This window comes from Bos indicus x Bos taurus, chromosome 3 (genome assembly GCF_003369695.1).
Source record: "Bos indicus x Bos taurus breed Angus x Brahman F1 hybrid chromosome 3, Bos_hybrid_MaternalHap_v2.0, whole genome shotgun sequence".
Lineage (NCBI taxonomy): Eukaryota > Metazoa > Chordata > Mammalia > Artiodactyla > Bovidae > Bos > Bos indicus x Bos taurus.
The window spans coordinates 50180723-50205535 of record NC_040078.1 but is presented as its reverse complement, the minus strand read 5'-3'; the positions used below and the strand labels follow the sequence as shown (position 1 = coordinate 50205535).

At 40.4% G+C, this 24813-nt stretch overlaps 1 protein-coding gene across 6 annotated transcripts in view; it reads left to right on the top strand.

Annotated features, from left to right (window-relative positions):
- FNBP1L (formin binding protein 1 like) overlaps positions 1-24813 on the top strand; it is a 138775-nt gene that overhangs the window by 18876 nt on the left and 95086 nt on the right. The window contains exon 1 of one of the 6 annotated variants that reach the window (XM_027536472.1): positions 387-702. The exons of 1 other annotated variant lie outside the window; for it this stretch is intronic. In XM_027536472.1, the coding sequence (XP_027392273.1) occupies positions 679-702 (24 nt within the window). In that variant the 5' untranslated portion in view covers positions 387-678. Of the gene's footprint in view, positions 1-386; positions 703-24813 lie in introns of those variants that run through there. 4 more of the 6 variants (XM_027536466.1, XM_027536470.1, XM_027536471.1 and 1 more) reach the window with 4 other exon arrangements.

Sequence of the window (24813 nt, the reverse complement as noted above, 5' to 3'; positions counted from 1 at the left end):
TTGACATTCTACACGTTTTAGTGATTCCCAAGATCACCTTAACCATTAAGACTTTTTTTCCTTATAAATAAAATACAACTCTCCACAATCTAAACCCAAGGATTTGGATGAGGTTTCCTTGTCTGGGTTTCTCCCAAGCGGAGGAGGCAAGAGGCAGTAAAGAGCCGCCTCATATAAGGGGACACGGCAGAGAAGGGCGGTGGGCGACTTTTCCTTCTCTCCCTTTCCTTTTTGGAGACAGATATTCGAGTGGCTCTGGCGGCGGTGGGACAGTCCGAGCCCGGAGGTAGGGGAAAACAGAGATTGGGCGGGAAGGAAGAGTTGTGCGAACCGTAGACCCTCCAGTCAGAGCGGACCCTGCCCTCCTTGGCGGGCAAGCACCGGTCCGCCCAGATCCCAGGGTGCATCGCGCCCCGCCCCCTCCCCTCTCCGCGTCCCGCCTCCCCTCGGCCCTGGCCCCCTCCCAGCCGGCTCCGGGAGGCGGGGACGCGGCGTCGGCGACGGCTCCTCCAGTCGCGTCTTTCTCACTCACTGGGGAACCCGGCGGTGGCGGCACCTTTGGAGGCTGAGCAGCCGAGCCGCGAGCCCGCCAGTGGGAGGTCGGGCAGACTGACGGCAGAGCCGACGGACGGACGGACAGCGGGCAGCCAGGCGGCTCGAGTCGCCTCAGGATCCACCATGAGCTGGGGCACGGAGCTGTGGGTGAGTCGGGGAGAGGGGCGGCCCGCGCGGACCCTGGCCCCGGAGGGACTCGGGCTGAGCAGGCGTCGGCGACCGGAGCGCGTCGGGCGGTCCCCGGCGCTGGCAGAGGGTGGGGGTACTGCTGTTCTTTGTGTGCGAACCCCTCTTCCCTCAAGGCAGGGCTTGAGAGGCTGCTGGTCCGCGCTCCCGCCCCTGCCGCGGCGGTGGGGCTGAGGGCAGCGAATTGGACGGCCAGGGGAGCTACCCGCCGGTTGCCGCGTCCGCCGCCATCCTTTGGGTTTCTCTCTCTTCTCCTTCGCCTTCACTTTCCGGACGCCTGGCTCCGTGCCGGGCCGCGCTTCTCTGCCTTTGTACCTCCCCTCCCAGAGGCGGGGGAGGGGGCCCATTGTCCCAAAGGGGCGCTGTTCGCGGGCGGGGAGGGGGCTCGCCGCGGCCCAGAGCCCGGGCGAGGGTCCCTGGGGCGAGGGCGTCTCCGGACCGGGGCGACGCAGGGAGCCGCGAGGCACCGCCCGCCGCCGTAGCCCCAGGTAGGGGGAGCCGGGCGGCTTTGTTCGGAGTCCGGCCTCTGGCCAGCCAGGCCCAGCCCACACGCCCATTTCCCTCTCCGTGTCTCGTTGCTCTGACCGGAGTGGCTTCGGGGACTCTAGCTGGGCCACGTCTGGCTGCTATCTTGAGCTAGGGGGGGTGGCTTTTGTGATCTGAATTAAATTGAGTGATCGACGGGGAAGCCAGTTTTCCCCAGATCGTGCGGTTTCCCGATTGCTTTACTTCCCTTCCGTTGTTCTTTATTCTCACTCCTCCTCTCGCTTTTCTTTCTTTTTCCTACTTGCCTTTCTTGGGCGCTGAAGATTCTAGACAATGCCCAGTGTCAGGCCAGGTGAGGGTGGACTGTAATAGGTTAGAGAATTGGCTCGTGACGCCTCCACGGGAAGGGTGGAGGTGTGGCGGGCAGTGATTTCTCAGGTGCCGCGGAGGGACGAACGTGGGGGCGCTGTCCCGAGATCCTCCTGATTTCAGCCATTCCGCCTTTTTATCCCACCTGTGCATGTTTTCCTTGCCTTTTGTTAACCAGTATCTCCTGCAAGAGAAAGAAGTTTTTTGTCTCCATGCATCCAGTTAGGGTGGCAGTGAAGGCAGATCGGTTAATTGAAGGGCACAATGTTTATTATGTTTCGCGTTTTACTCACAGTTGGGAATCTTAGAATTGAACTTTAGAGTTCATCTAGTTGATGAACTTAAGCCAGCCCAGAAATCTGCAACATTCTAAGCAAGTGTTTGCCCATTCTGTAAACACACCGCCCAAGAGAAAATACCCCAGGGGCCCCTCCATTTACGTTCTTAGATAGAATTAATTATACCTGTTTTGGGGAGGATTGTGTAGTAAATTATGTGAGCTTTAATTTTTTACTTGGTTAGAGTCTCAGGCATTATTGATCTCTTCCATTGACATAGGACATTCTATAATTGATTATAGTTTGTCCTAATTAAAGGAGATGAACATGTTTTATTTTCCAATTTTATAATTAGAAAATATTTTTATTTTTACATGCTTATATGATCCACGTTTCAGAGGAAGGAAGAATGTAAGCAGAATACTTTAAAAAGTATATAACTAATAAAATAGTGGAGGAATATTATTTAGATTTAATTTAGACTGGAAAAAATTGCTTTGTATAACACTGTTGAAAAGCAATTAAAAAAAAAACAATTTTAAGGAGAAGCAAAATGTTTTAGTGAAGACTAAAATGTGATCTTTAAAAATATTTTAATTTAAAAATATAATACAATCAGAAGCAGTTACCTGTCTCCTAATTCAGTGATTTACGTTCAGCGTTTGAGTAGTTTTTCAGCAATTTAAAAAGGTAAATCATAGAGGAGGTGGGAATTTCTGTTATACCTAAAAATTATTTTGTATCCTTTTGAAATAAAAAAATTTAATTTTTCTCTTAAAATTTCATATATCCAGGTTTTTTAACTTGTTTTTTTTAGTGGTTTGAGGGAAATATTAGGAATTAAATAACATGGAATCAACTAATATCAACTGGATGCTTACACCTTAAGTAAGTAGAAATTGGTATAGAGAACTGTTTGCACCAGAAGAGGCCTTAGAAAAACTTGAGTAGATTTCCTGGGTTTTTACAGTTATTTATTTATTTAAGTTTGGCTGTGCTGGGTCTTTGTTGCTGTCTCTAGTTGCAGAGAGCAGGGGCTTCTCTTTGCAGTGGCTTCACTTGTGGAGCTCTGGTTCTAGGGCATGTGGGCTTCAATAGTTGTGGCGTGCGTGTTCAAGTCGTAGCCGACTCTTTTCAACCCTATGGACTGTAGCCTGCCAGGCTCCTCTGTCCATAGAATTTCCCAGCAAGAATACTGGAGTGGGTTGCCATTTCCTTTTCCAGGGCTGCTTCTGACTCAGGGATGGAACCTGTTTCTTTACCAGGGACTCACCTGGGAAGCCCCAGGTTCAAGCAAAATTAATGTCAGGGAAACATTAATAAAAGAATGTAATTCCATGGTTGACCCATATTCACAATGATTTAATGATAAAGAAGCTATTTGAAGCATTCATACTTGAATTCCTGGTCTGGTAAAGAAATTTGGATTCCTTCTGTCACCGCACCCGTATCCCCACTCTGCCAATCCTGTGTGCTTGGCAAAGCATGCACTAGATTGACTCAGACTCTGGTACCTCAAAATTAGGCACAAATGGTTTTAGTTGTGGCAGGTGGGCTCAGTATTGCTGTTCTCCGGCTATTGTGGAGCATGGGCTTAGTTGCTCTGCTGCATGTGGGATTTTGGCGAATCGGGGATTGAACCTGTGTCTTGCATTGGCAAGGCGTAGATTTCCTGTTGTTGTTTTTATTTATTTATTTTTACAAATCGCAGTTTTGAATAAGGATATTGTGGTTTGATATGATTGTAACAAACACCTGCTCTTGCCATTGAGGAATTTGAGGCTGGGAAAATTCTATTGAAAATTTGAATTGAGAAATCAGTTCTTAATATTATTTTCATCTGTAGGATCACATTATTGTCCCAAAGTTAAACCTCACTGAGAACATACTGTTAACAAAAGAAAATATGATAAAGCAGTTATGCACTCAAACTTGTTTATTTCTTATAATATTCATTGGAGTTTATTGCTATCTTAAGTCTTACGTTAAACTTGAGAATAAAGTTATAAAATTAAACCATTCTAATACTGACTCTGGGGTACAGAACTAATAGTAATAGGTTAAATTGGTTGTGTCAGATATTTGTTTGGGGATATAAGTTAACTGGTAATAAATTGTGCTTTAAGAGATTTCCTGTGTTCCAAATGGGCGTTTAAGTAAGGTAGTGAATATATGCTAGGGACTCAGTTCTGGGTTCTGTGTTCTGGGTGGTATCACTCAAAGAGGTGACATTCATTTCTTCAGAATGCATTGTTTATTATGTTGATTTCTTTATTGCCATAGGAAGAATGGTAGATAGAGAAGTCTAAATATGAATTAATAATTTTGCAAAGCATAGATTTTGTAATGATTAGCCCTTTTTACAAATAAGGAAATTAGAAATTGGAGAAGTCCTATCTTTTATTTATTAGGCGATAGCTTTTTAGTCTTTTGAGGAGCAAGTTAAAGGTCAATGAGAAAAAAAATCAGTTTATGTATGGATTGTGAGTGTATATATAGATAGAAAAAAATGTTTGCATAGGTCACATTCATATCCTGATTTATTAAAAAATTTGCTCTCTCCTCATTAGGGAAATGAGGGAACTAGTTTGGAAATTAGGAAGTAGGTTCAAATGTCTGACTTAATTTATAGGGATACATAAACCTTTTTTGTGCCTTAGTTTCCTGGTCTATGATTTTTGGCCCTTAGTTTTCAGAGTGTATAATTTGAAAGCCATCATTATGTTCATCATATTTCTAGCTAGGTGCGTATGACAAAGCTCTTGATACCTTTTTGGAAGAAATTAAAAAATGTGCATTGGTTGATAGATTCAGTGAATTCTTTATTTTACACTTCTAGTCTTTACCCTTTAATACTTCCTATCTTTGGTAGCAGTTCTGTATTAACACTTACATTGTAAACGTGTAAAACTAAGCTTTTGAGTCCTTGAGTGTAGGGCCTGGGTTAATCTTTTTGTTTTCACTAATACATTGACTGTTCGTGATCATACATGTTTGCCCACTTGAATTAATAGTTCATTGCATTACCCAGAGTATTGATTACTGGTGCTGCTAAGTCACTTCAGTCGTGTCCGACTCTGTGTGACCCCATAGACGGCAGCCCACCAGGCTCCCCCGTCCCTGGGATTCTCCAGGCAGGAACACTGGAGTGGGTTGCCATTTCCTTCTCCAATGCATAAAAGTGAAAGTGAAGTCACTCAGTCGTATCCGACTCTTAGCTACCCCATGGACTGCAGCCTACCAGGCTCTTCCGTCCATGGGATTTTCCAGGCAGGAGTACTGGAGTGGGGTGCCATTGCTTTCTCCGAGAGTATTGATTACTGATTAATAATTGGATCCTTGAGGAAGCTTTTATGGTTCCGAAAGCCTTAGTAGGTGATGATAAATTTAGGTGGTCTAGTTATTAACAATTGAAGGTCTAAATGATCTGAAGCCAAAATGATGAACTCAAGTTGTAGTATTTGGGTTAATAGTTTTTACAGATTGGGAAAAAACTGACCTCTAAAGGTAGTTCTTGTAAATTCACCTGATGATGTGACTGCCAAAATAGCCAATGAAATGGTAACTCGACTTGCTGTGGTGATCATTTAGAAATGTTTAGAAATACTGAATTACTATGTTATATAATGAACTAACATAGTGTTGTAGATAAGTTACACTTAGAAAACAAACTCACAGAGAGATTCGTGGTGAAGGTAGGGGAGGAGAGGAAGGAAATTGGATGAAGACAGTCCAAAGGTATAAACTTCTAGTTTTAAGTACCAGGGATGTAATGTACAATGTGGTAAATATAATTAACAGTATTGTATATTCTATATGAAGGTATCTCTAGTGGCTCAGTGGTAAAGAATCTGCCTGCCAATGCAGGAAACGTGGGTTCAGTCCCTAGGTTGGGAAGATCCCCCAGAGAAGGAAATGGCAACCTACTCCAGTATTCTTTTTTTTTTTTTTTTAATTAATTTTATTTTATTTTTAAACCTTACATAATTGTATTAGTTTTGCCAAATATCAAAATGAATCCACCACAGGTATACATGTGTTCCCCATCCTGAACCCTCCTCCCTCCTCCCTCCCCATACCATCCCTCTGGGTCGTCCCAGTGCACTAGCCCCAAGCATCCAGCATCGTGCATTGAACCTGGACTGGCATCTCGTTTCATACATGACATTTCACATGTTTCAATGCCATTCTCCCAAATCTTCCCACCCTCTCCCTCTCCCACAGAGTCCATAAAACTGTTCTATACATCAGTGTCTCTTTTGCTGTCTCGTATACAGGGTTATCGTTACCATCTTTCTAAATTCCATATATATGCGTTAGTATACTGTATTGGTGTTTTTCCTTCTGGCTTACTTCACTCTGTATAATAGGCTCCAGTTTCATCCACCTCATTAGAACTGATTCAAATGTATTCTTTTTAATGGCTGAGTAATACTCCATTGTGTATATGTACCACAGCTTTCTTATCCATTCATCTGCTGATGGACATCTAGGTTGCTTCCATGTCCTGGCTATTATAAACCTGGGAAATCCCATGTACAGAAATGCCTGGAGAGCTACAGTCATTGGGGTTGCAAAAGAGTCGGACACGACTTAACAGCTAAACAACGTTATATAGGAAGGTTGTCGAGAGAGTAAATCCTAAGGGTTAAATTTTTTTTAGTTCTTTAATTTTGTATCTGTATGGGATGATGTTCATTGAACTTACTGTGGTAATCATTTTGTGATCTATGTAAGTCAAATCATTATGCTGTACCTTAAACTTATATAGTGATGCATGTCAGTTATATCACAGAAAAACTGAAAGAGGGAGAGAAAAACCCAAATAGCTGATGAAATCATAGACCACATGTAGATTTTTATAGCTCGAAGGAGTTTGGTCCCATTGTAGTCTCTAGTGTTTAGACCAAATCTTGGTTTTACTTAAGATTTTTTTAGAGTATACTTATTTAGAAACGGCTGACAAAGAAAAGTCCTAATCTTGTGAGCTGCATTGTTTTTTCAAAGGCCGTGAAAGTACTGTAGAAATTTGGTTTAAAAAATGAAGTAATGATTGAGTGTCTATTATGGGGAAACACTATGTGATGTGTGTGCTTAGTCGCTCAGTTGTGTCCGACTCTTTGCGACCCCATGGACTGTAGCCCGCCAGGCTCCTCTGTCCATAGGGATTCTCCAGGCAAGAATATTGGAGTGGGTTACCGTGCCCTCCTCCAGGGGATCTTCCCAACCCAGGGATTGAACCCAGGTCTCCAGCATTGCAGGCGGATTTTTACCATCTGAGCCACCAGGGAAATGCGATGTATGGTAAGATTTATTAAGGCTTATAATGTCAGACTTATGAATTAGAGTCATTTTGAGGTGATACTACTTTCCTAACTCTAGAATATTCCTGTATATTGATATCACTGTTCAGAATAGCCTCTGTTGACCAGTTCCTCCTAACCCCCTCCCTCTAGAGTATACATTCTGGATATTACCTTTCTTATGGGACTACCCCCTTATATTTATTTCTTGCATATTCAAGTCTTTGGAAAATAGTAATGGTATAAATATGTCTTACATTACCTTTTTTTGAGTAGAAATTGTTGTGTTCAACATTGTATTACTGTTGTTACTAGTTAAGGAGGGCGACAGTCAATGGAGACACTTACTTACGCTGCTATTCTCTCCTAACAATAATAAGGTGGAGGCTGGAGAGTAAGCCAGTCTCCTCTTCATTGCTACTTCCTTAAACCACTCATTTCCACTCCCCTCCCTTTTATCTTAAAAAAAAGAAAAGCACTCTCTTCTTCCCCCAATCTATAAAGTATAGGTTTGGCTGGAAACTTTAAAAGCCTGTTCTGCTTATTTTTTCTTATCAGCCCCTGTGTGAAGGCAGAAAATAGGACAAGAGAACAATAATGGTTTGTAATAATGGAGCATCTTCTGTGTGTACTTACAAATAGTATCTTATTTCATAACCTTCAACTTTAAACATTTGCATCTGACTAGCAAAAAACAAAAAAATCCTCTTTTTGAGGAACATAGTCATATTTGCTGTATATTAAAAACTAGTAGGAAAATATTATATAAAATGTTTTTGTTTTATAGGAAACAAACTTGTTCCATATATTAGCAATGTTCATATAAGTTCTTGATAGAGAACTAGTCACACTTTAAACAGTACCTTGTGAAATATGTGCAATATTTGTATATATTTGTTGCATGTTGAACAATAAAAATGTATAGAATCAGATTTTCCTATTTTTGGCACACCATTATTTTGTTGTTTCTGGACCATGAAAGTCATCTGTTTTGTTCCTTTTGTGTTCTTGCTGTATTCTGAATTTGTAGAAAAGGAATAGGTATGTAATAAGCACTGAAAGATTTGTTGAATGAGGGAATTAGTGAATTGCTAAGAACTCTATCATCAAATCATGTCAAAATGAAGGTTATTTTAGTGCTTTTCCCCCCCGACATGTATATTTCTCTTATTTTTGTTTAATACTAGGGGCCCTTTTTATAATTTGAAATTTAATTCTGTTTTTTCACATGAAGTTTCTCAGTTAAGTTAGGTGTTGAATTCTCATTTCCTTGATTATTTGAGTGCAAATGATTATCTTATATATAGCCTATTTGACGGCCCTTTGGATTCTAAAAATGAGAACAATGTCTGTTACATGCTTTGATTATTAATGGGTCATTATGTATGAATAATGTGAATGTAAGTGGTCTGAGAGTTAAATGAATTAGGAAAACATAAAAGATTGATTTTCAGAGTAGAGAAATTATAAGGTGATTCTGATAGATTTTAAAAAAATGTTAATGGTGGCTAGTTGAGATTTTTTTCCATTATAAATAATAAAAATAAAAATCATTGAAACTGCTATGGTAAGTAGCTTTTAAATAAACAAAGAAACCATTGCTTTTGAATAATTTTCTGGACTTAGACCATCTAAGATGTTAGATGTTGACTTAGACCAACATTCTTTACTATTAACATTTACTAGTAACAATGGCACCCCACTCCAGTACTCTTGCCTGGAAAATCCCATGGACGGAGGAGCCTGGTAGGCTGCAGTCCATGGAGTCACCAAGAGTCAGACACGACTGAGCGACTTCACTTTGACTTTTCACTTCCATGCATTGGAGAAGGAAATGGCAACCCACTCCAGTGTTCTTGCCTGGAGAATCCCAGGGACGGGGGAGCCTGGTGGGCTGCTGTCTATGGGTCACACAGAGTCGGACACGACTGAAGCGACTTAGCAGGAGCAGCAGCAAATAGTAAAGAATGTTGCATACTCCCATTGTATGTATAAGCTTTGTATTTTCTTCTGCCATGTGCCTGGGGTCACTCCTAGTCTGTTGTTCAGTTGCTCGGTCACATCCAACTGTTTGCGACCCCATGGACTGCAGCACGCCAGGCTTCCCTGTCCTTCACCATCTCCTATAGCTTGCTCAGACTCATGTCCATTGAATCAGAGATGCCATCCAACCATCTGGTCCTCTGTCATCCCCTTCTCTTGCCTTCAATCTTTCCCAGCATCAGGATCTTTTCTGATGAGTCGGCTCTTCTCATCAGGTGGCCAAAGTATTGGAGCTTCAGTTTCAGCCATCAGTCCTTTCAGTGAATATTAAGAGTTGGTTTCCTTTAGGATTAACTGGTTTGATATTGCAGTTCAAGGGACTTTCAAGAGTCTTCTCCAACAAGGGACTTTCAAGAGTCTTCTCCAACATCACAGTTCAAAAGCATCAATAAATTCTTCAGCACTCAGCCTTCTTTATAGTCCACCTCTCACATCCATACATGACTACTGGAAAAACCATAGCTTTGACTACAGGGACCTTTGTTGAAAAGTAATGTCTCTGCTTTTTAATACTCTGGGACCACCTTAAACCAAGTTCAGGGCTTGAAATTCCTTTGTGTTGCTGTCGGATTTTGATTTTTGTCTCCATATCTCTCGTAAGGTTCAGTTCAGTTTAGTCACTCAGTCGTGTCCCACTCTTTGCGACCCCATGAATCACAGCACGCCAGGCCTCCCTGTCCATCACCAATTCCCCGAATTTACCCAAACTCATGTCCATCGAGTCGGTGATGCCATCCAGCCATCTCATCCTCTGTCGTCCCCTTCTCCTCCTGCCCCCAATCCCTCTCAGCATCAGAGTCTTTTTCAATGAGTCAACTCTTCACATGAGGTGGCCAAAGTATTGGAGTTTCAGCTTTAGCATCATTCCTTCTAAAGAACACCCAGGACTGATCTCCTTTAGAATGGACTGGTTGGATCTCCTTGCAGTCCAAGGGACTCCCAACAGTCTTCTCCAACACCACAGTTCAAAAGCATCAATTCTTTGGCGCTCAGCTTTCTTCACAGTCCAACTCTCACATCCATACATGACCCCTGGAAAAACCATAGCCTTGACTAGACGGACCTTTGTTGGCAAAGTAATGTCTCTGCTTTTGAATATGCTATCTAGGTTGGTCATAACTTTCCTTCCAAGGAGTAAGCGTCTTTTAATTTCATGGCTGCAGTCTCCATCTGCAGTGATTTTGGAGCCCCCCAAAATAAAGTCTGACACTGTTTCCACTGTTTCCCCATCTATTTGCCATGAAGTGATGGGACCGGATGCCATGATCTTCGTTTTCTGAATGTTGAGCTTTAAGCCAACTTTTTCACTCTTCTCTTTCACTTTCATCAAGAGGCTTTTGAGTTCCTTTTCACTTTCTGCCATAAGGGTGGTGTCATCTGCATATCTGAGGTTATTGATATTTCTCCCAACATTTCTTGTATTGTTACTAAAACAAAAATCCTGATTTTCAGGATTGGCAAATATCCTTAAGGCAAAATAGGTGGTATGTGCCTTTTTCCCTTTCTGGATTCTAATTTTACTTCACTTGTGACTTTGTAATTCCTTATTATCTTGACTTGTCTTGGTGCTTTAAAATTTTTGAAATAGATTTTATCCATATTTTAAAGATTTTATCCAGTGAAATAGTCATAGATGCTTCAAATAACCAAGCCTGCCACTATTGGAAACTGGAAATTCTTAGGTTGAGTTTTTAATTTTTGCTATTACGTTTTTAATTTCCAAGAGCTACTTTTTGTTGTTTTTTGCTTGTTTTCTGAATTTTTTTTTTTTTGCCACACTGTGCAGCTTGTGGGACTTTAGGTTCCAAATCAGGGTTAGAACTTAGGCCATGGCAGTGAAAGCACCAAATCCTAACCGCTAGACCACCAGGGGACTTCCCTGAATGTACTTTTAAAATAGCATCTTCTTCTTGCATCTTGGAGCAATATCTTAACTTAGTTATTTGTGAATATTAAAGATAGGATTTTATTTTATTGTGTTTAGTTTTATTATCCTTGCATAATATCCAAAGCTTCCTTATTGCTTTTTTCCCCTTTTTTTTGGTTGCTGCCTGTGGGCTTTCTCTAGTTGCAGAGAGCAGAGGTTACTCTCTAGATGGAGTGTGTGGGCTGCGCTTTTCATTGCGGTGGCTTCTTTTTGCAGAGCATGGGCTCTAGGGCGTGTGGCCTTCAGTGGCCATGGCATGTGGGCTCGATAGTTGCAGTTGCTGGCTTCAGAGCAGACTCAGTAGTTGTGGCACATGGGCATAGTTGCCCTGCAGTGTGTGGGATCTTATTGGATCAGAGATCAAACCGGTGTCCCCTGCATTGCAAGGTGGATTCTTAACCAGTGGACCATCATGAAAGCCAGGGGTTCATTAACAGACTTACATATTTTGTGATCTTAGGACCCTGGAAAGATGTCTGTTAAGATTAGGACATACTGAGCTCTGATAATGCCCTAAGTTTAGGGTTTGGGCTGTTAAAAGTCTTTTAAAGGATTTTGTTTTATAGTTTACCTTGGGCTTGTTCAGATACTGTTTCTCTTTTCCAGTCCTGTTGTGACAGTGCTGGAGGTTAACTATAGTCTTTCTTTTGATGTCATATTTATCATTGCTGTTGATGGTGTTGGGAGCCACAGCTTGATTTAATTCCTCTTTTTACTGGTAGGTGCTTAAATAGTTTGTCTTATATGACAAGCAATTTGGAGGTAGGCAGTCACTGGCATGGGTTTATAAACTTAACACTGTCAGTTAGCATCTGTGCAGCTGCTTTGGACTTTTCCTTAGGATTGCGATGAGTACATCGCAATGGTTGTAGCTCCAACCATCATGTCTGCTATTAAGACCAAAAGAAAAAGAAAGGAAAAATAGAAAAAGAAAAGAGGAACATCAGCTATGTCTGCCTCTTTATCAGGAAGGCATATACTTTCAGAAACCCTGCAGCAAACTTCCCCTTAGGTTTCAGTGTCCAAAGCTGGGTAAATTGCCACCTGGATAGAATTAGGATTCTATTAGAAAGAGTATAAGGCAACCCAAAACACAGAATTTATAGTCTCTGTCCCTAAGGAGTTAATGATGGCTTCATAGATACACATCTATATCCAGCTACGTATATATATTTGTAGATACATACATAGTTGAATAATAGCATGGGAGTTAATAAAAGGCAGCTGTGTAAGTGACAGCAGATATTTTAGAGGTGAATTCTTAAGGGGTCTAACACAGCCCACCATCATTTTAAGAGACCTGGTGGGTGAAGGACTTAAATTTCTTCATTGCAGTCCAGTGGCTGCTTCTTGATCGGCACACTGTGCCCTGCGGACATCTCTTGCTAGAACAGACGAATGTTTTGAGCAAGTATCCACAGTTGATGGGCAGGGCATAGTGAAATGACCTGTCCTCAGACTGAGTAAAGGCACTGCAGGGACTGAGGAAAGGGTGCTGAAGTAGGAGTCTACAAGTTTATTTGTGAGTGAAAAGTTTTCCTGGATCTTGGAAATAGTGAAGATCTCTGGTAATTTCCCAGGTCTCTTGGTCACCTGGATACAATGCCAAACTATAAAACTGTTTGCAGAGTAAGAGGCCATCAGTCAGTGGGGTTAGTGGCAGTTACTTAAAAAAATTTTTTTTCTTGAAATTCATGTATTAGAATGGTACATTTGTTACAGTTAATGAACCAATATTGATGCATTATTATTAACTAAAGTGCTTAGTTTATTCAAATTTCTTTAGTTTTTACCTAATTTATTTTTCTGTTCCACGTTACATTTAATTGCCATGTCTCCTTAGGCATTTCTTGTCTGTGACATTTTCTTGGACTTTCCTGTTTTTGATCCGCTTGAGAGTTTAGAGGAGTACTGAAAGTGAAAGTTGACAGCCGAGTCCGAATCTTTGTGACCCCATGATTTGTAGCCTGACAGGCTCCTCTTTGGAGGGAGTTGCGATTCTCTTCTCCAGGGCATCTTCTCCATCCAGGAATCTGGGGGGTCTCCTGCATTTCAGGCAGCTTCTTTACCATCTGAGCTACCATTTTAGTCAGGTAAAATTGTAGGATGCCTTTCTTTGGGAATTTGCTTTTTTAGTCATGGTCAGACTGGGATTACTGGTTTTGGGGAGGATGATCATGTGCCATTTTCATAGGATGAAAGGGTATATATTATCAACAAGATTTATCATTATTGATACTGATCTCAGTCTCCTGGCTGAAGTAGTGTTTGTCAGGTTTCTCCACTGTAAAGTGATTCCTCCCACCTTCCTTCTTGTACTCTTTGAAAGGAAGTCACTATGGATCAGTTTAGTCGCTCAGTCGTGTCTGACTCTTTGCAACCCCGTGAATTGCAGCACGCCAGGCTTCCCTGTCCATCACCAACTTCTGGAGTTCATTCAAACTCATGTCCATAGAGTCGGTGATGCCATCCAGCCATCTCATCCTCTGTCGTCCCCTTCTCCTCCTGCCCCCAATCCCTCCCAGCATCAGTCTTTTCCAGTGAGTCAGCTCTTCACATGAGGTGGCCAAAGTATTGGAGTTTCAGCTTTAGCATCAGTCCTTCCAAAGAACACCCAGAACTGATCTCCTTTAGAATGGACTGGTTGGATCTCCTTGCAGTCCGAGGGACTCTCAAGAGTCTTCTCCAACACCACAGTTCAAAAGCATCAATTCTTTGGTGCTCAGCTTTCTTCACAGTCCAACTCTCACATCCATACATGACCACTGGAAAAACCATAGCCTTGACTAGACGGACCTTTGTTGGCAAAGTAATGTCTCTGCTTTTCAATATGCTATCTAGGTTGGTCATAACTTGGCTTCCAAGGAGTAAGCGTCTTTTAATTTCATGGCTGCAATCACCATCTGCAGTGATTTTGGAGCCCCAAAAATAAAGTCTGACACTGTTTCCACTGTTTCCCCATCTATTTGCTATGAAGTGATGGGACCGGATGCCATGATCTTCGTTTTCTGAATGTTGAACTTTCAGCCAACTTTTTCACTCTCCTCTTTCACGTTCATCAAGAGGCTTTTTAGTTCTTTTTCACTTTCTGCAGTAAGGGTAGCCCACCCTTAAAGAGAGAGAAGTTAGGCTTCCCCTTTTTAGGGTGGAGTGTCTACATAATTTATTTGGAATTCTTCTGCATGGAAGATTTGCTTCTTATCTCCCATTAATTAATTTATTCAATCATTTATTTATATCAGTATGGACTCAAGGATATTTATGCTTTGAGTTATAATCCAGTTCTTCATTTATTCTTTTACTCAGATTGGTCCAATTTTGGTCAATGGGAAATCTTTCAGTTGATTACTGTAACACATATCCATCAATAAGGATTTTTTTAAGAGTACTTCCTTACTTTCTGGGACTACAAAATGGTACAGATTCATCTTGCATATTTCTTGCCCCAGTCCTAGAATCAGCCATTTCTGTAAAGAGCCCCTGTTCCTTTTATTGGAGAACGGTATTAGAAAACAATATATGGTGTAAGTGAAGAAAGCAATATCTCTAAATCAATGTTATTGTATATAATATGCAATTTTAAATATTTGATTGTAACTAATAAGCTAAATGTTGTAAAGAAAAGAAAGAAAACAATATATGGATGCTAGATGAGCTCATTGTTACTGGTATTTTATTTGTTTTAGTCTCAGCTGATAAAACAGAAATATATGTGTATACTAACCTATGTATATACACGTATTTATGAGTATTTCTTTATGCTAACCATCTCTGTCTGTATATTAAGTTAAATATGAATTCTTCCTGATATCTCCAACTGTAATCCATTACCACATGTATTCTTCTAGCCTGTTCCCTTTGTTTATCTGTAAATTCTTTAACAACTCTTATTTGGCTGCATCCGTTTGCTTGTTCCTTTTCACTGTATATGTATAGCAATATTGGAGTTGTTAGCCCATAGCCCTCTGGGAATCAACTTTATCAGCTAAAGTATAGTACATATGTGCAGTTTTCCTTTTCCCTTTAGTTTTATACATTATTCATTTTCAAAGTTACTTAGTTCAGCACCATTCCCCTCATCCTCAGTGAGATAGTTTCATACATTTGTAATTCATTTAGGTTCTCTTATTACAATCTGCGTTCTTTCCTGGGATTCTTTGACTTTCTCAATGATTTTAAGGTTCTTTTTTTGTTCTGTGAAGTTCTGTAGGTTTTGAGAAATATATAGTGTCATGTATTCACCATTCCAAGAATCATGCAGAAAAGTTTTATGTCTTACTCCCCTGTGGCCTATCTTATCCCTATGAGGAAGGCTGCTATTAAAACAACAAAAAATAATAAGTGTTGGTGAGGATGTGAAGAAATTAGAACCCTTGTGCACTATTGGTAGGAATGTAAGATGGTGCAGCCACTGTGAAAAACAGTATGGCAGTTCCTCAGGAATTAACCATAGAATTACCATATGATTCAGCAATTCCATTTTTGGGTATATACCCAAAAGAATTGAAAGCAGGGTCTTGAAGAGATATGCATACATCTATTCACAGTAGCCAGGATGTAGAAGGAACCCATGTATTCATCAGCAGATAAATGTAAAAGCAAAATGGGGTATACATACAATGAAATGTTATTAGCCTCAAAAAGGAAGGCAATGCTGACATAGCTACAAAACATTGATGAACCTTGAACATGTTGTGCTATCAGTGAAATATTTGTGTGGGCTCAGTTGGAAACCCAAGTGAAATAAACCAGTCATAAAAAGGCAAATACTGTATGATTCCATATATTTGAGGTGCCTAGTCAAATTCATAGAGAAAAAGTAGAGTGGTGGTTGCTGTTTAATGGGTGTAGAGTTTCAGTTTTGAAGATGAAGAGAATTCTGGTGATGGTTGCACAACAGTATAAATGTACTTAATATCACTGAATTGTATATTTTTAAGATGCTAATTTAAGATAATAAGTTTTGAGTATTTTACTACAGTAAAAAATAATTTCTTCATCCCCTTGCCAGTGACAACAACAAACCTTTCCAACTCCCACCCCCTGTGCTGTACCTGTTCATCCTTCCCTATCCCAACCACTGATTTTTTAATAAACTTTTTAAAGAGCAGTTTTAGGCTCACAGCCAAATTGAGATATCTCCCATATGCTACCTACCCCTACATATGCCTAGCCTCCCGCATTTTCAACATCTTCCACCAGAGTGGTTCATTTGTTACACTTGATGAACCTACACTGACATATCATTAATACCCAAAGTTCATAGTTTACGTTAGGGTTCACACTTGGTGTTGTGCATTCTGTGGGTTTAGGAAAATGTATAATAACATGTAGCCAACATAATTATATCATACAGAGTAATATCACTGCCCTAAAAATCATCTGTGCTGTTCTTCATATCTCCTTCCTCCCTAACTGGTGACCACTGATCTTTTCTTCTGTGACTTTTCAGTTGCCCTAAGAAGAAAGTCAGTACCCGTTAGGAATCACTCTCTGTATCTCCCTCTCCCCTACCACCAGCTTTAGGAAACCACTAATGTACTTTCTTTCTCTAAAAATTGGCTTATTCTTGACATTTAATATGTTCATAATATTTATAAATGGAATCATACAATTTATGGTCATTTGTGACAGACATTTTTCAATAAGAATATTTTCAAGGTTCATCAGTGTTTATTACACAAATCAGTAATTCATTATTTTTTTTTAATTACTAAATACTATTCCATTTTATGCATATACCACATTTTATTTATCCATTTCTGCGGTTAATGGATATATGGGGTGTTTCTGTTTTCGGCTGTTGTGAATACTGCTGCTTTGAAATTTGTGGCTAAGTTTTTGTGTGGATATATACTTTCTCTTGGGCATATACTTAAGAATGGAATCCCTGAGTTATATGGTAACTGTTTAACTGTTTGAGGCATCTCACACTGTTTTGTATTTTACATTCCCACAAGCAATATTCTTCATATCCTTATCCTTGCCAAAACTTATCAGCTGACCTTTTGATTTTGGATATGAAGTGGTATCTCATTGTGGTTTTGTTTTTACCTTATGACAAATGGTATTGAGGAACTTTTCATGTGCTTATTGTGCATTTGTATATTTTTAGAGAAATGTCTGTTAAACTCAGTTAAATTTTAAATTTAATGTTCATTTTAATTTGCTATGGTAGTATTAGTAAAAATATAAACAAAAACCAGTATTGATGGCATTAGTACTATATTGAGAAAATAATTTAGTTGTGATGCTGGGAAGATACTGTTCCCCGGTGGCTCAGATGGTAAAGCGTCTACCTACAATGTGGAAGACCTGGATTCGATCCCTGGGTTGGGAAGATCCTCTGGAGAAGGAAATGGCAACCCACTCCAATACTCTGCCTAGAAAATCCATGGATGGAGGAGCCTGGTGGGCTACAGTCTATGAGGTCACAAAGAGTCGAACACAACTGAGCGACTTCACTTTCTTTTCTTTCTTTCATATATTTGAGGCAGTGTATCTTTTGGGGACTCAGAGGTTAAGGTGTTCTGTCTAAAACCGCTTTGTAGTAAATGGCAGAACTAGGATATGAATTCTGATACTTGTATTTAGAACTTTCATTCTTTATGATCAATGTTATACTCACTGTCTTTATCAAATTGCTTTGTTGAGAAGCCAGCCATCAGTGTATATGCAGAGAGGTTATTTTTTGTAGGTCCTAATAATTTGCTTTCAAAAATTTGGGCTTCCCTGATAGCTCAGTTTTTAAAGAATCCGCCTGCAATGCAGGAGACCCCAGTTCAATTCCTGGGTTGGAAAGATCTGCTGGAGAAGGGATAGGCTACGTACTCCAGTATTCTTGGGCTTCCCTGGTGGATCAGCTGGTAAAGAATCTGCCTGCAATGCGGGAGACCTGGGTTTGATCCCTAGGTTGGGAAGTTCTGCTGAAGAAGGGAAAGGCTACCCACTCTAGTATTCTGGTCTGGAGAATTCCATGGACTGTATAGTCCATGGGGTCACAAAGCGTCAGATATGACTGACCAACTTTCACTTTCAATAATTTGTCAGTTTACCATAAGGACTTTTAGAATAGTACCCACTGCTTTATAGTGCATCCTCTATGAGGCTCATGGGAGAAGTTTTTCTCAAGCTTTTTATTGTATAGAAACTGTTTCCTATGACTGTTTCACATTTCTCACTTTGAACGTATGGCTAGAAAACTATCACATTTCTGGTTTATTGTTAGCAAATATGTAGGGTTTTTTGTTTGCATTCTGTTTACAAATTCATTCCTATTATCTTGTCTTCATTTTTTCCATCTCTTAAAATTATTTTATCTTGCTCTATTATTTTCACAAGTCATTTTAAAGGAAAGTGTTAAGTAATAAATAAGTAAGAGATTTTAAGCAATTTTCTGTAATTCTGGCCAAATGACTTTTTTAAAGAGTTAAACTTAGGAGAGAGAGGACCTTAAAATTTGGAACATGTCTGTGTGCCAGGCATTCTGATATTCTTTTATTTTCATGCCAGCTCTATGATGTAAGTGGTAGTATTTTCATTTTATAGAAGTTGAAACTAGTATAAGAAAGGTTAACCTTTGTCATGCAAAGCTAAAGGTTTGTGTGACTCCAAAGCCCCCTCCCCCTTTTTGTAGTGCTTCTCATGGATCTAATTTACCCAATCATAACTGCATTCTAAAGCTTGGCAGTTGGAGGATAGAGCTGAGGCCATTTTGAGTTTTCTCAAGTGGCAGAATCTGACGTGACATCTACCTGTTTTAAACTTTTCTTGATATCTAGAATGATGATGCATATTAAAAACCACAAAACTTTAACATTTGTAAAATAATACCTGCCATCAGGTGACGTTAAATGAATGGCACAGGTGTCAGTTATTATTCATTTATTTAATTCAACAACTTGATTGGTTGTTGAGCTGAGCCCTAAGGATATAATGTGAGCAAAAACAGGCATGGTGGAAAGGATAGCTGTTAGTCAAATAGTCACCCAAAGCAGTAAGTACTGTGACTGAGAGAAACAACATTCTTTTAAAGTGATAGTGACATAAAAACCCAACTTAGCACTAGGAATGGTTTCCCTGTGGAAAAAATGTTGACAGAGATCTGAAAAATGATGAGGAGCCAATAGGCAACAAGTATGTGGGAGAGAGCAGAAGGGTGAGTTCAGATAGGGTGTAGCATGTGCAAAGGCCCTCAAACATAGGGTATGTGGCCCTTTTCTCAAATGGGAAAAACAAAAAGCTTCCAAAATGGCTAGAACAATAAAATAACAGATAAAGGGTTGAGGTTGATGAAGTAGACTGCCATTCACAGAGCACTTACCATAGTTCATGTAACCCTTATAATCATTTAAGATACACATGTTGTCCATCTTACATATCAGGAAACTGAGAGGTGGTTTGTCAGAGGTAACACAGGTAATAAATGGCAGACTCTAGATTTGAATCTAGGTATCGGGCCCCAGAATCAGTGCTCTTTAACAGTTGTAGCCTGACATGATCACTCTTATATTTGAAAAGATCACTCTAGTTACAATGGAAAAATGAATTCCAGGATGACTAAAAACCTGAAAAGACCAGTTAAGAAACTACTGAAGTATTCCAAGAAAAGTTTGGTGTAGAGTGATGATAGGGAAGTTACAGAGAAGTAGGTGCTATGCTATTTTACGAAGTGAATGAATGAAAAATTAATGGAAAATGAGTCTGAACCACATGTATAAATATGGCAATATGCTGCCTTACTAAATGTTTTTCATAAGCAATAATTGCTGAACTATCTGTTGGAATAAAAACTGGGGCAGGTATAAATCATTTAGATTTATTTATGCTACTACCAAGCAAGATTTTTATCTTAAATACATGAAAGAAAAAGATGTTAATCTACAAAATAACAGGTTGTATATATCCATTTTATAACCTTGGTACACTTGATGCTATAAAGCTCTTCTAGTTCTTATTAGACCTTTAAATGTTCTTAACCAAAAACAAATTACAATACAAAGCTATTATTGCTTCTCAGATATGGGAGTAAAGGAAAAATGCTGTAAATATAAATATAGGTGAATTGAAAGGAAGAGATCATTCATTGTAAAATTGAGAATCATAGCCTTCCCAAGCAATAAAGGCAGATGGGCAGAAAAGATTTACTTTGGTATAGTTTGAAAAATTCATATTTCTGTTTCAGATATCCAGCTGTACTCATAGACTGCATTAATGCATTTTGTGGTTAAAACATTTTTATCCTAGTAAGCTAGAAGGTATAATAAGACATTAACATCTATTTTTAATATCCTACCTTTTATTTATTTATTCTCATCCTTTCTATAATTCTGAATACCTTATAGACACAGATTACCTAATTATTTAATTGTGAGGAACTTTATTTTTTAAAATACCTGGCTGTAAAACATTCAAATTCACTTTGGTTTTATAATAAGCAAACTAAGTGAAGGAAGAATCCTTTATTTAGGAATAAGTAGGAAAGTGATAGATGAAGGATGTAAAATAGAATCTGAGGTGAATGGCAGGATGTTTTTCTTCTGCCTTCTGAGCACCTCAGCTGAGGTTGAGCAAGGTTGGTTTCCTCACAGAAAATCAAGGTTGGAAGCTGTGATGATCTGGAGCAGGGTATCAGAACCTTGAGTATCAGAGTCTTAAAGAGGACTTGCGTGCTGGAGGGTGACCTATAATGTTAAGTCAGGGCTTAGTGGGGTGAGGATAGCCCCCAGATTAGGGGATGGTGTGCTCAGAGAGAGTGATGTGAGAGTATGAGTAAGATGAAGAGTCTGACCATGTGAGATGGTTGCTGCTGCTGCTGCTAAGTCACTTCAGTCGTGTCCGACTCTGTGTGACCCCATGATGGCAGCCCATCAGGCTCCCCCGTACCTGGGATTCTCCAGGCAAGAACACTGGAGTGGGCTGCCATTTCCTTCTCCAACGCATGAAAGTGAAAAGTGAAAGTGAAGTCGCTCTGTCATGTCTGACTCTTAGTGACCCCATGGACTGCAGCCTACCAGGCTCTTCCATCCATGGGATTTTCCAGGCAAGAGTACTGGAGTGGGGTGGCATTGCTTTCTCCAGTGAGAGGGTTGGGAGAGTGGTATTTACATTGGTGAAAAAGTAATTGCAGTTTCAGACTGTGAATTTTAAATCATTATAACTTGGCTCAAACACATTTTTATTAATCAAAATAGGAACCATTACAGTTAACTCAGTTTTGCTGATGAGAAATAAGTTTGTTTATTCCTGTAGCATAAAAATCTGTGCTTTAGGATTCAACGAACTCTTGGAAAACATTTTCTGCATCCTGCTGGTTGTGGAAGCATTTTCCCTGTAAAAAGTTGTTGAGATGCTTGAAGAAGTGGTAGTTGATTGGGGAGAGGTCAGGTGAATGTGGCGGATGAGGCAAAACTTCATAGCCCAGTTTGTTCAACTTTTGAAGCATTGGTTGTATGAAATGCGGGCAGGCGCTGTTGTGGAGAAGAATAGGGCCCTTTCTTTTGATCAGTGCCCAGCTGTAGGTATTGTAGTTTTCAGTGAATCTCATTGATTGAGTATACTTCTGAGATATAATGGTTTCGCTGGGATTCAGAAAGCTGTAGTGGATCAGATGGGCAGCAGACCATGAAACAGTGACCATGACCTCTTTCTGGTTCAAGTTTGGCTTTGGGAAGTACTTTGGAGCTGCTTCTTGGTCCAGCCATCAAACTAGTTGTCACTGATTGTCATATAAAATCCACATTTCATCACGTCATGATTCGAGAAATGGTTTGTTGTTGTTGCATAGAATAAGAGAAGATGACACTTTAAAGTGACAGTTTTTCTGATTTTCAGTCAGCTCATGAGGCACCCACTTACCAAGTTTTTTCACCTTTTCAGTTTGCTTCAAATGCCAAACGACTGTAGAATGGTCAGCATTGAGTTCTTGGGCAACTTTTCATGTAGTTGTAGGAGGATCAGTTTCAGCTATGCTTTCAGTTGGTTGTTGTCGACTTCTGATGGCTGGCCGCCATGCTCCGCATCTTCAAAGCTCTCGGCTCCTTTGTGAAACTTCTTGACCTCCCCCACTGCACTGTACTTTTGTTACCAGTTCCTGGGCCAAATGTTGGTGTTTCCAGTTGTCTCTGCTGCTTTACAACTCATTTTGAACTCAAATAAGAAAATCACTCGAGTTTTCTTTTTGTCTAACATAATTTCTCTAGTCTAAAATAAATATAAAATAAACAGCAAGAAAGTGCTGCACTCAATATGCCAGCACATTTGGAAAACTCAGCAGTGGCCACAGGACTGGAAAAGGTCAGTTTTCATTCCAGTCTCAAAGAAAGGCAATGCCAAAGAATGCTCAAACTACCGCACAATTGCACTCATCTCACACGCTAGTAAAGTAATGCTCAAAATTCTCCAAGCCAGGCTTCAGCAATACGTGAACCATGAACTTCCTGATGTTCAAGCTGGTTTTAGAAAAGGCAGAGGAACCAGAGATCAGATTTCCAACATCCACTGGATCATGGAAAAAGCAAGAGAGTTCCAGAAAAACATCTATTTCTGCTTTATTGACTATGCCAAAGCCTTTGACTGTGTGGATCACAATAAACTGTGGAAAATTCTGAAAGAGATGGGAATACCAGACCACCTGATCTACCTCTTGAGAAATGTGCATGCAGGTCAGGAAGCAACAGTTAGAACTGGACATGGAACAACAGACTGGTTCCAAATAGGAAAAGGAGTACGTCAAGGCTGTATATTGTCACCCTGTTTATTTAACTTATATACAGAGTACATCATGAGAAACGCTGGACTGGAAGAAACACAAGCTGGAATCAAGATTGCTGGGAGAAATCTCAATAACCTCAGATATGCAGATGACACCACCCTTATGGCAGAAAGTGAAGAGGAACTAAAAAGGCTCTTGATGAAAGCGCAAGTGGAGAGTGAAAAAGTAGGCTTAAAGCTCAACATTCAGAAAACGAAGATCATGGCATCTGGTCCCATCACTTCATGGGAAATAGATGGGGAAACAGTGGAAACAGTGTCAGACTTTATTTTTGGGGGCTCCAAAATCACTGCAGATGGTCATTGCAGCCATGAAATTAAAAGACGCTTACTCCTCGGAAGGAAAGTTATGACCAACCTAGATAGCATGTTCAAAAGCAGAGACATTACTTTGCCAACAAAGGTTCGTCTAGTCAAGGCTATGGTTTTTCCAGTAGTCACGTCTGTATGTTAGAGTTGGACTGTGAAGAAGGCTGAGTGCCGAAGAACTGATGCTTTTGAACTGTGGTGTTGGAGAAGACTCTTGAGAGTCCCTTGGACTGCAAGGAGATCCAACCAGTCGTTCTGAAAGGAGATCAGCCCTGGGATTTCTTTGGAGGGAATGATGCTGAAGCTGAAACTCCAGTACTTTGGCCACCTCATGCAAAGAGCCGACTCATTGGAAAAGACCCTGATGCTGGGAGGGCTTGGGGGCAGGAGGAGAAGGGGACGACAGAGGATGAGATGGCTGGATGGCATTGCCGACTCGATGGACCTGAGTCTGAGTGAACTCCAGGAGTTGGTGATGGACAGGGAGGCCTGGCGTGCTGCAATTCATGGGGTCGCAAAGAGTCGGACACGACTGAGCGACTGAATTGAACTGAATGTAATTAATAAAAAACATGAAGTGACAAATGCGCATTAAAATGATGTATAACATAACCACATTTATTTACAAATGTATTCCAGTGTCAAATGGCAAATTTTAGCAGTGTAAAACTGCAATTACTTTTGCACCAACCTAATAGCTATAACCCATTGTAGTGATTGCTTTATACTGAGTGGAAGACATCTGTGCAGGAGGGCAGCCAGGCTCAGGGTAGTGGAGCGCAGGTCGAGCGAGAAGGGGAATCCAGTGATGATTGAGCACCAGTGGCCTCAGCCTAATACAGAGTGTCTGAGAAGAGAACAGTGGCAGCAGTCTAACAATGATGTGAAGACTGAGTTCAGCCAGGAAGATACCTGGGGGAAGTAGTGGCAGTAGCAAAGGTAGGTTTGTTACATATTCAGTTCACTTCAGTCGCTCAGTCGTGTCCGACTCTTTGCGACCCCATGAATCGCAGCACGCCAGGCCTCCCTGTCCATCACCAACTCCCGGAGTTCACTCACACTCACGTCCATCGAGTCAGTGATGCCATCCAGCCATCTCATCCTCTGTCGTCCCCTTCTCCTCCTGTCCCCAATCCCTCCCAGCATCAGAGTCTTTTCCAACATATTAGGGATCATTTAAGTGTGAGTCAACGAATATATTAAGGATAAAAGGAGTCAGGTTTTTCAGTTTGGAGAAGGGAATTACAAATATTGAAAGGGTATTTGTGGTGTTATATTGGAATTGGAAATATTGATGTGAACTCAAGGTTTTCAGTATATTAGGTAGATAAAGAGGTAAATGTGTGTCTGTCTATATCTACGTATGTGTGTGTACATGCACTCAAGTTCTGTTCATTGAGAGGGACTTGGAATAGTGATACACCTATAGCAGTCAATGAAAGTATCTGTTATCCAACTCCTGACTTCTGAATATCTTTCTCCACTAAAAGGAACAGAGTTCCTTGGGGAAATAGCTGATTCCAGGGCTGGGGCTGGGAAAATAAAAGATGAGCTGAAGTATTTTGTGTTGGAAGTGAGGAAGTGT